The sequence below is a fragment of the Saccopteryx bilineata genome, chromosome 8, assembly GCF_036850765.1.
Source record: "Saccopteryx bilineata isolate mSacBil1 chromosome 8, mSacBil1_pri_phased_curated, whole genome shotgun sequence".
Taxonomy (NCBI): domain Eukaryota; kingdom Metazoa; phylum Chordata; class Mammalia; order Chiroptera; family Emballonuridae; genus Saccopteryx; species Saccopteryx bilineata.
Genome location: NC_089497.1, coordinates 95,075,507 through 95,088,305, shown reverse-complemented (window position 1 = coordinate 95,088,305; position 12,799 = coordinate 95,075,507). Strand labels below are relative to the sequence as shown.

The 12,799-nt window shown below is 31.7% G+C and overlaps 1 protein-coding gene across 1 annotated transcript in view; it reads right to left on the bottom strand.

Moving 5' to 3' along the window:
• LOC136311728 (uncharacterized) overlaps positions 1-12,799 on the bottom strand; it is a 54,705-nt gene that overhangs the window by 27,679 nt on the left and 14,227 nt on the right. Inside the window, exons 3-4 of the mRNA XM_066240825.1 lie at positions 10,481-10,510; positions 3,907-3,971 (exon numbers count right to left, since the gene is read on the bottom strand). Of these exons, the coding sequence (XP_066096922.1) occupies positions 3,907-3,971; positions 10,481-10,510 (95 nt within the window). The remainder of the gene's footprint in view (positions 1-3,906; positions 3,972-10,480; positions 10,511-12,799) is intronic.

Genomic DNA, 12,799 nt, shown 5'->3' with positions numbered 1-12,799 from the left:
AGTATGGAGATTCCTCAAAAAACTGAAAATCAAACTGCCTTTTGACCCAGCTATCCCACTTTTAGGAATATACCCCAAGGACACCATAGAACGGCTCGAAAAGGAGAAATGCACCCCCATGTTTGTGGCAGCATTGTTCACAATAGCGAAGATCTGGAAACAACCCAAGTGTCCGTCAGAAGACGAGTGGATTAAAAAGCTTTGGTACATATATACTATGGAGTACTACTCAGCCATAAGAAATGATGACATCGGATCCTTTACAACAACATGGATGGACCTTGATAACATTATATGAAGTGAAATAAGTAAATCAGAAAAAAAAACTAAGAACTACATGAATCCATACATAGAAGGGACATAAAAATGAGACTCAGAGACATGAACAAGAATGTGATGGCAACAGGGGTGGGGGGTGGGGGGTGGAGGGAGGGGGGGATGGGGTGAAGAAGGAGAGAGGGGTTGGGGGAGGGGAGGGGCACAAAGAAAACCAGATAGAAGGTGACAGAAGACAATTTAACTTTGGGGGAGGGGTATACAGCACAATCAAATGTCAAAATAATCTGGAGATGTTTTCTCTCAACATATGTACCCTGATTTATCAATGTCACTGCATTAAATTTAATAAATAAATTTAAAAAAATACGAGAATTAGTCATTTCAGAGCACATTTAAACAACTTGTTTGGACTAGGATTTTGAGAGTATTTCAAGAAGGGAAGGGAGTCAAAAAGCCTTGCAATTTAGCATTAACACAAAAGTAATAATTTTTGCCATAACAGAGACAAACTGTACATTAGGATTTAGGGTGATTTATTTATATTGTAAAATATTATTGTAGCCAACAAAAGAGGTGTTTTGAATATTTAGAGGTAATTTGAATTATTGTTACACCTTTACTGAGTTTCTCTATGGAACTAAATGAAAGTGACAATGATAAATGCAAAGTGAAATGTTTGTTTATTGGTTTCTAGTTGAGTGTAATCAATCCCAAAGCAGAGACTTAGTTTGGTCAGAATATGAACTTTGTCCCTACAGCCCCCACCCAGTAATTTTTGTTGATCAGAAGTCCCTATCTAGCCATATAAATAGATGAGCGTGCTTTTGTACACAAGAAGACTTAAAAGGAGGTTTGCTTATCATTATACCTGAAAACAAGGGTAGAAAGAGGAAGGTTGATTTGAATGACAAATTGGAATTTTAAAATAATCTTAATAAATGCTGTCTTAAAAAAATAACATTGTGACATTACAGAACAATCAAGAATTAGTCTTTTTTTTCTATTCAGAAAAAATACAACCAGCACTGGGATATTAAAGTAGAATAAGAATAGATACTATATTTGATCTTAGCCAAAAGACCAAGATGCTATAAAGCTGGTGTATTTTCAGGTAGTTGACTTTATTTGAAATTTCTTTAGACATTCTCAATTATGTATTTTTAAAAATATGTCTTAACAGTTTGACAATTTATTACTTTCGTTCATAACTTACAATAATTTTTATAAAATATTTGCTAGTGTACCAAACAGTAATACAGTAAAAGATTGTAAATGTATTGGCATAAATAAACCATTACTTCAAAACAATATCAATAATAATGTGTTTATAAAATAAGTAAGATTCTATACATCATAAATTTGATATGAGAAAGTCCTTAATGGGAGAAACCACTTTATCTCACTTGCTCACACAAAATTAGAAGAGAAATATAAATTAAGGATAACTAAGTGACTTCATTAGAGGCCCCAAAATTCTTAATAGACAAATAATACTTTTTGAACTACTGGTTCATAACAGCTATTTTAGTTATATAGGGTGGGAAGAACATACAAATATATATTTCATATATATATTTGAAATATATATTTATACACTTCATATATATAATGTTTATTTTATTGATTTTAGAGAGAGATGAAGGCGGAGAAAAAGAGACAGTAACATAAATCTCTCTGTACCCTGATGGGGGATAGAACCAATAATTTTTGTTCTTCCAGACAATGCTCTAACCAACCAAGCTCTCTGGCCAGAAATATTTTAGTTATGTAGTTACGTTCTAATAGTACTTCTCTGCTTAATATGTACTATAAAAATATTTTTTTTATTTATTCATTTATTTGCCAAAACTGTTTTAAGAGCTTAGATACAGTTTTCAACAGGACAGACAGAGTCTCTGTCCATACAAATATTGAGAAGACATTTTCTCAATCTTCCAATAAATATATTCCATGAGATAATACCATAGAGTTATGAGATAAAATAGGATTGGGGCAAATTCAGATAAGATTGTCAGATGTTTCCTCTATAAGGTGACATGTATGTACATTTTGGATGAGCAATAATGATAGAGAACTCTGTTTAATTATTTTCATATATCATTCCATTTATCATGAGAACAAGTTAGACTTTATTATTCTAATTTTCAGAGAGGTAAATTTAATTTACTTGCTCATAAACAAAATCCAACATAAAATAAGGAAAAATATACACCCAGGTGAGGAGATTGGGGCAAAAAGTTAAACTGGTGTCCAACTAAGTAGACAAATTTAGAAATTTTGTTGGGAGAAACAGGATTTCATAAAAGAAACTTTTGACTTATCAGTTGTCTGGTTGATAGTGCCATATTTTACGAAGAGAAAGTCAAGGAAAAGATAAGGTTTAGGTACCTGAAAGCTTGGTTGGCCTGTTATTTTAAAATCATTTAAAATCAATTCAATGGATATTTATTTGCAAAGGCTATTGTATAAAGAATGCTACAGCTCAGAGGAAAAACAATGTTGAACTATAATCTTGTGAAGCATTAGCATAAGTAATATTAATTGAGAATGACTAGAGAGTACATGAAAACAGCATCTTCAGTGTTCTTAAACAGGTCAACTTTGATTTCTCACTAATAGGAATAGATTTTTAGCCACTGTGGGCCATCATCCTTCAGGACTGCAGAATCCCCCTGTCATTTCTCTTGCAGGATTTTTTTTCAATGCTCATCACACTTTTGCCCATCCTGTTGTTACCAAAATTTTAGGTTTATTTTTATTTATGTTTTTCTATGGACGGTTGGCTTCCAAGATAACCTGAACAGAAATCCTAGGTACTAGAAATCTGCTAATCAGGCCCCACCATGACATTTTATTTGGTTATATTTGCAAGGAATTTGAACTTAATGGAAATGTAAAAGTGATCAGAACTCATAATCTGTTCTTGTGTATTGATCATCATAGTGGCTAATCAGGAAGTGAATGTTCCTCAAATCACTACAAACTCCAGGTCTGATACTGATTCTATGCTATACAAACTGCAGAGGCCAATGAGAGTCTGATCAATTTTACCCTAGATATCATTCAATCATGTCCTTGCTGAGGCATCTAGGGAAAGCTACACAACCATTTCAAGGAAAAATGTGCCTTTCAACAACTGAATCAGAATCACTTAGAATTATACTCAGTGGGCATACCTAAACAGCAAAAACATGGACAATGACCTACTGACTTCTTTTCTACTTTTGTTGCCTAAAATTTTAGTTATAAGTTTAGGGTGAGTCCTTTGCATTTTCATACTTGTCCTTTTTTATTTTGTTACATAACTCTTTATCCATCTTAGTCAGTGCTTTGATTGAGATAATTGAGGTGTATAGATCTAGTCCCCAACCCCTATTTGATCATTTCTTTCTGTGAAATCAGAACTCTACTACATATTACATACTGTCCATATCATTCTTAGTAGAACTGGTAAACTTATAAATTTAAATGTAACAATGACACTGTTTTAGAAGGATTGATTGCAGACCAAGAAAGTCAATATTTAATTTTTGTATTAATAAACATTGAAATGTAGCATACCTTTTTGTCTTATGTTTTACGATAAAATTTAAGTTTTATATGCTTTTAAAATATTTTTAGTCTTACCTGTGGACTTTCTCATTCTTCAGACTTGCTCTTGCATTAAGAATGATTTGCAATCTCTTCGGCTGCTGTACAAAAAAAAATCTGATCTTAGATTATAAAGTAGCTAATTCAGCAGGATTTTCAATAAAGGAAGAATGTCATCTACTTGGATCTAGAGTTCAGCCTGTTCCATCAGACTGATAATACTTCCCCAATTTTTCAGTCTGAAATATGTCCTCCTTTTGGTGCTCATCATCATCCCCTGCAGTGATGCCTTTTCAAGCCCATTGGCCTCCAGCATTCAGTATCTCAGTGCTGTAAGGGCATCATTATCATCTCTGTCAATGAGCACACAAGCATCTGACTCCAGAACCTCTCTGAGTTCACTCCCTCCTAGGGATTTTGACAGAAAAAAATGTGTATATGTCTGTATCTATAAAAACATACTTTTCCCCATTAAACTATATTTCTTTTTCTCACATAAACTATTGATATAATAATACATAGTTAAGTTTTTATATGTGTCTGTGTATGTATTATATATATATATGAAATAATGTAATTTAAATTTTTATGTTATTTTCCAAAGAAAGTAAAAATAATTAGAAACAACATTTTTCAAAAAGGCACATTTTTCTGACTTTTACTTTTTGTATTAAATTTTATGGACACCATGCAATTCAGTAGAAAATAAAATAAGCCTATCTTTGGAGACATAAACAATCCTGTTTTTGTTTTCTGTTTTAAATTTAATTTTTTTTTATTTTTTTTTTTAATAAATTTTTATTAATGGTAATGGGATGACATTAATAAATCAGGGTACATATATTCAAAGAAAACATGTCTAGGTTATTTTGTCATCAAATTATGTTGCAAACCCCTCGCCCAAAGTCAGATTGTCCTCCGCCACCCTCTATCTAGTTCTCTGTGCCCCTCCCCCTCCCCCTAACTCTCTCCCTCCCTCCCTCCCATGTCCTCCCTCCCCCCCCACCCTTGGTAACCACCACACTCTTGTCCATGTCTCTTAGTCTCATTTTTATGTTCCACCAATGTATGAAATCATGTAGTTCTTGTTTTTTTCTGATTTGCTTATTTCACTCCTTATGTTATCAAGATCCCACCATTTTGCTGTAAATGATCTGATGTCATCATTTCCTATGGCTGAGTAGTATTCCATAGTGTATATGTGCCACATCTTCTTTATCCAGTCTTCTATTGAAGGGCTTTTTGGTTGTTTCCATGTCTTGGCCACTGTGAACAGTGCTGCAATGAACATGGGGCTACATGTGTCTTCACGTATCAATGTTTCTGAGGTTTTGGGGTATATACCCAGTAGAGGGATTGCTGGGTCATAAGGTAGTTCTATTTGCAGTTTTTTGAGGAACCACCATACTTTCCTCCATAATGGTTGTACTACTTTACAGCCTTTCTATATGCCAACAATGAAATATTAGAAAATGAACTCAAAAAAATAATCCCCTTCACGATTGCAACAAAAAAAAATAAAATACCTAGGAATAAACATAACAAAGAACGTAAAGGACCTATATAATGAAAATTACAAAGCATTGTTAAGGGAAATCGAAAAAGATACAAGGAGATGGAAAAATATTCCTTGTTCTTGGATAGGAAGAATAAATATAATCAAAATGGCCATATTACCCAAAGCAATATACAAATTTAATGCAATTCTGTTTTAAATTTTAAATAAGATATAAAAAGAGGTCTCTTAATGATATTTCCTAAAAGAGTAAAATGTTATGTCTATAAAAAGTATAAAAAATTTAATGGCTTTTTAGTAGCATCTGCGTAAAGGAGAAGACAGATTGTGATGGTACATAATTAAATTTATAGATGCAGGAATAACTGAAAATTTAAAAAGTGGAAAACTTGTTGATATTTCCAATGGTAAAAAACAGACAAACAAACAAAACATATTGCTTATGATTCTTTAGCACTTAACTCAAATAAATGCTACTTTGAACCAAAGAATAGAATATGAACTAAGAATTTTAATACTATTTTTCAAGACAAAAATCTTTAAAGTGTAAGGCTTAGAGATTATAATTCATTATGTCAGTATCTTATTTTTATGATATTAAATCATAAAGTGACTATATATACATACACTCTAACAAGGTAATATTTAAATAAGTCTATTATGATTTCAAAAAGAATTAAATAAATATTAGCACTACCTATGAAAATATCTTTAAAAGAGTTAGAGACATTTTAAAAGGTCCAAGGAAAATAAATAATAAAAGGAGCTAATGGTGGCCCTGGCCAATTGGCTCAGTAGTAGAGTGTCAGCTGGGTGTGTGAATGTCTCTGGTTTAATTCTGGTCAGGGCACGCAAGAGACGTGCCATCTGCTTCATCACCTCATCTCATTTATCTCTCTCTCTCTCTCTTCCCCTCCTGCAGCCATGACTTTATTAGAGTGAGTTGGCCCTGGGCACTGAGAATGGCTCCATGGCCTCTGCCTCAGGCACTAAGAGCTCTGTTGCTGAGAAATGGAGAAACCTCTAGATGGGCTAGCATCACCCCCTTGGGCTTGCCGGGTGGATCTTAGTTGGAATGCATGTGGAATCTGTCTCTGCCTCCCACCTCTCACTGAATAAAAACATTTTTTTTAATGGTGCTAATGTTTAAAACATCTTACTTTTTTATATTTTTATATAGCTCTAGATATAAGTATATGTTTTAAATATGCTGCAAAGCTGTCTTTTAGAGTAATGACTGTGTGGTAAAATATTTCTCAGCTATAAAAATCAGTTTCCATGATTATATATAAAAAGATATTACCTCTCTCATGTGAGGAATTTAACATTTATTAGAATCTCATTTTATACAAAGTATTCTCAAAATAAAAAATCAATTATGATTTTTTTTTGAGAGACAGACAGTGAAAGGGAGAGGGAGAGAGATGAGAAACAACGAATCATAGTTGTGTCACTTTAGTTGTTCATTGATTGCTTTTCATACATGCCTTGACCAGGGTGCTCCAGCTGAGCTAGAGACCTTTGCTCAAACCAGTGATCTTGGGCTCAAGCTAACAACCTTTTGAGCTCAAGTCAGCAACCATAGGGTCATGTTGATGATCCCACATTTAAGCAGGTGACCTCAGTGTTTCGAACCTGGGAAATGCTTTATCCACTGCTCAACCATCGATCTGGGAAGAGTCAATTATAATTTAAAGTCAATTTTGCAGTGAACAGTTATCCCTTTGTGTATCATCATTCATTTCTGCCTTTCCTGAAAGAAATATTTTAATTCTGCTTTGGGAAATTATTTTCTTCTATTACATTAAAAAATACATTTTATGGGTTCTCTTGCAAGTAAAGCTTAATAAAATCACATTAGAAGTAACTAAAAAACAAATGCATGGATTTATTCTTGGTTATAAAATGTCTCTAAAGCAGACATTAGCTGATATCCTAAGAACACCTATATGAAAATCAATTGATGAACAGATAATATGGAGTTGGAAAAAATATAAATAAAAACACAGTCTGAAATTCTTTACAGAAGAAAATATTTTATTCTTTGCTTGAAATTTATGTGGATAAATTTGATTAAAAAAATCAAAACTTAATTCTGACATCTGGTTTTTGTCCCACCTACCAGTATTTTAAAAAAAATAATAATTTTAAGACCTCCTTTCACGTAAGAAACATTATGTAAATTTTTTTCCATTTTAATGTATTTAAATATAATTTTCTCATAAGTTTCTGGTTATTCTTACCTTCATATAAAAAGTCTTATTGCCAAAGAAGATAGAGGGAAGAAGAAAAAGAGGTGGAGGGAAGAAGAGAGAGGTAGAGGAGGGTATGGGAGGGTAATTGATGATGAATGGAGACTTGATGTGGGTGAAGAACACCCAACATAGAGTACAAATAATGTGTTGTAGAACTTTGCACCTGAAACTTATATAATTTTGTTAACCTGTATAACCCCAATAAATTCAATAAAAAGAAAATGTTAAAAATAAATTAGTAAATAAATAAGTCTTTTCAATTTTAGTATACCTTGGCATCTCTTTTGCATAGAATTCAATTAATAGGCTTTACGTAACAGAAATTCTAAAATGTTAATGATTCAGAATATATATACAGCTGTTTCTCTCTCATGTAAATGTACTCTGGAAATAAGCAATTCAAGCCTGGCAAGATAGTTCCACAATTTTCAAGGATTAAAAGCCCAATTGTTTCTACCGCTTCAACAAATGGATTTCATGTTTATTGTTTTCTATATCTATACAAAATTAACATTAACTTTAACTCATTTTATGTTATAATATTTTATTTAATAAATTAATATGAGTGAGCTTACTTTTGTGTGTTCTGTTCTATAAGTTTTAAATATGTATGGATTTATGTAACCACAACAATGAGGATATGGAACAGTTTATCACTCTAAAATCTCTTCCATGCTTTCTATTTTTGTCACAGCCTATCTCATCCAGACATTTAACAATTATAGATCTGTTTTCTAATACTTCAGTTTTGTTTTTTAGAATATTACATAAATGGGATCACATAGCAAGAAACTTTTGAATCTGGCTCTTGTTGTTCAGCCAAATGGTTTTAAGATTCATCCACTGTACATATTTTTATCAGGTTTTTAAAATATATTGTTATCACTGAGTAGTCGTACTTGTCAGGGTTCTCCAGAGAAACAAAGTCAGTAGGAGATAAAAATATTATTTGCACATATATAATCATATCAAACCATATTATAACTCCTTAAGGGACTAAATGATGCCCACTCACATTGGGGAAGCATATATGCTTTATTAAATCCACAAAGTTAAATGCTAATCTCTTATCTGGAAACACTCACACAGATGCACTCAGAAATAATGTTTAGCTAAATATCTGGGTACCTTGTAACACAGTCTAGTTAACATATACAATTAACCAACACAGAAAAAGTCTTTTGGGTGATATAAGAAAATTGGTTTATCTAGTCACCAAATGAACAACATTTGGGTTGTTTCAAGTTTTTGGTGATTATAAGTAAAGCTCCTGTGATTGTTTTCCTACAGATTTTTTGTTAACTGAATATAAGACTTTTTGTTTGTTTGTTTTTTGTTTTGTTTTTCTAGTGAGAAAACTTAAGAATGAATTTCTGAGTCCTGTGGTAAATATGTTTATTTGATACTGCCTACATGTTTTCCAGAGCAAATATAATATTTTGCATTCCTACCAGCAATATTTGATAATTCCAGATACTTTGAAAATTCATTAATACCTGGATAGTATCAGTATTTTTATTTTAGCTATTCTATGAGTTGTTGGTTTGGATTGAATTGTGTCCTCTCAAAATTCTTTTTTAGAAACTTTAACTCCCAATGTGAATATATTTGAAGATAGGGCCTTTAAGGGAGTAATTAAGGTTAAATGAAGTTATAAATGTAGGGCCCTTATCCAGAGAGACCTGGTGTCCTTTTAAGAATAAGAAGAGATGCCAGAAATGTTTTCCTCTGTGCACTCATGAAGAGTTAACAGAGGAAAGGATACAGTGAGAACATAAGCCAGAAAGAGAGCCCTCACCAGAAACCAGATCAACTAGCACCTTCATTTGGAACTTCCAACCTCCAGAATTGTGAAGAAAAAAAAAATGTGTGTTGTTCTTAGGCTACCTACTCTATGGCATTTTGTATGACAGCCCAGCTGACTAATACAGTTGCAGATAGTGAGATTTTCTCATAACTTTAATTTAATATACCTAATGGCTAATGGTGTTAATATCTACTCTCCTGTGTTTTATCTGCCTTCCATGCAACCTCTTTAATGGAGAAACCATATCATTCCCAAAGTGAGGCAATAGATAATTTATTATGCTTTCTTTATCTGTTGTAGAGGTACCTAAACCTTGCTGTTGTTAAAGAGCTACAGAAAGACTGATCATTTTTGATATGCTTAAATTCAATGGTTCTGTAAAAATGAAAAATTAAAGCTTACCTTACATGAGCATAAAATAAATGTTAGTTGGGTTAAGTCACAGAGAGAGTAACATATATATTTTTTTAACCATAGCATAACTTATAGAAATCTAACTGATATTCTGTCATTTAATTAATTTTTTAATTCTAATAAATTATTAGCACCTTATGTCATGGTATATGCTCCCACATTCCTGTGTTCCCTTTTATAGTAAAATGTCTCTAGATACTTCTCTGAACTTGCTATTTCTAGTTACTCTCATTTCTTTGAGTGAAAAAAAAAAACAGGACCCAACTATTTGTTGTATATATGAAAACCAATTCATTTATTTTTAATTATGTTCATTAAATTTCACATATAAGTAAAATCATATGATATTTTTTTCTCTGACTGGTTTATTTCACTTAGCTTAATACTCTCAAATAAAATGGGACTGCCTTATTAACCATCAATTCCACTTTTAGTAATATATTCATAGAAACTTGGAACATTAATTTGAAAAAATATATCCACCCTGATATTTATTGCAGGAGTATTACAAATAACCAAGATTTAGAAGCAGCCAAAGCTCTCATCAGTAGATGAACAGATAAAAAAGCTATGGTACATATACACAATGAAATACTCAGCATAAAGAATCAATCTTACCTTTAGCAACAGAGTGGATGTACCTGAAAACTATTATAAATATAAAGAATTGGTTAGATATATTTAAAAAAAAGTGATGGAGAAAAATATACTCACACTAATCAAATGAGAATTTTAGTTAACTATATTAATTTTAAACACTTAAGAATAGGTAAACTCACCATGTATAAAAAAGGACATTTCCTAATGATAAAAGGGGCAGTTCTACAAGACATAATAATATCTGTAGACCCAACAACAATGTCAAAATGTTTGAGGCAAAACTGATAAAACTGCAAGAAGGAAAGACAATCCTTGATGTTAGAAGACATCAACATTTTTTTTTCAGTAATTGATAAAGTAGGCAGGAAAACAGTATGAATATAGTTAACCTTCATAGAATTATCAATCAACTTGAACTAACTGACATTTATAGAATACTGTATCCTACAACAGCAGAACACACATGCTTTTCAAACACACATGGACCATTTACCAGGAAACACCACATTCTGAATCATAAAACATATTTAAGCCAATCTAAAGTTATAAAATTCAGAATAAAAATGGAATTAAGAAAGAAATCAGTAACATAAAAATAGCTTAAAAATTCCAAAACATTTTGAGATTAAGCAATACACTTCCAAATAAAACATTCATCAGTGAAGATATTTCAAAAGAAAATTTAAAATATATTAAAATAAAAATATAAGTGATCAAAATTTGTGGTATATTGTAAAAACAATGTGTTTATATAAATTTAGAACTTTACATGCCTATATTAAAAATAAACAAGATATAAAATAAATACTCTTAGCTTACAGCTTTTAAGCTAGAGAAACAAAATTAAAATATGTCTATAACAGGAAGAAGAAAAGTAATAATAAAATTTAGAGACAAAATTAAAGAAATTGAAAATGGAAAATGATAGAGAAAATCACAAAGCTGATTCTCTGAAATAAAATCAATAAAATCAAACATACTAAAAAAAAACACAAAATGTCAATAGCAGAAGTGAAAGAGGGTTTATCATTACTGATCCTAGAAACACAAAAATAATAATGGAATACTCTAAAGAAATCTATGACCTCAAATTAAATATCTTATATAACAGGGGTTGGGGAAACTTTTTGGCTGAGAGAGCCATGAACACCACATATTTAAAAATGTAATTCCTTGATAGCCATACAATGAGCAGTGTACGTTATGCATTATCCAATAAAAATTTGGTGTTGTCCCAAACAGCTGTGATTCGCTCCAGACACCTGCAACCATGAACATGAGCAGTAGGAAATGAATAGATTGTAATACATGAGAATGTTTTATATTTTTAACATTATTATTTTTTTATTAAAGATTTGTCTGCGAGCCAGATACAGCCATCAAAAGAGCCACATCTGGCTCGGGAGCCATAGGTTCCAGACCACTGTTATATAAAATGGACCAAATGAACTGTAAAAACATCACAAAAAGAACTGATCCATTAAATCAGCCTATATTAATAATAAACATTGAATTTATTATTAATAGCCTTCCAACAAAAAAAACACCAGGCCTAGCTTTTTTCACTGGTGAAGTCTATGAAATGTATGTTGACACAGAACCCTGCACAAGAATGTTTATAGTAATTTTGTTCATAACTGCTTCAAATTGGAGTCAACAAAATACACTAAAGTAGGTACATGAATAAACAAATGTAGTACATCCATAAAAAGCAATGAGCTATCAAGTCACAGAAAGACATAGAAGACATAAGTGCTTCTTGTTAAGAAAGATGCCAGTAAAAAAGTCTACATATTGTGTAATTCTACTTATATATTATCTGGAAAAGGAAATACAGCAACAAGAATAAGATCAGTAGTTGCTAAGAATTTGGAGGAGAAGGAGAAGGAGAAATCAGTAAAACACAGGACATTTTTAAATTGGTGAAACTATTTTGTATGATATTATAATGGTGGATATATAAAATTATGTATTTGTTCAAATATGTAGAATTTTATAATACAAACAGTAAACATTAATGTAAATTTAAAAAGAAATTAAGTAGACAGGGTATCCTAGGGTAGAATGCAGCCTGTGATAAAAGAATCCAGTAATGTCAAAATGTATGAAATCACCTAATTTAAGGGATAAGGTAAAGAGGTAGATTTAAGTAACTTTGTAAATGAATTCACATAAGACTGATAATTTATCACAGCTCCATAGAGTCTATGGAGACATGACCAGTAAATGCAACATTGTATACTGAATGAGCATCTGGAATAGTAAAAGGACATATTAGGACACAATGCTATAATTGATGGATATATCATCTATGAGTGTAGGAGTTAACAGTAAAAC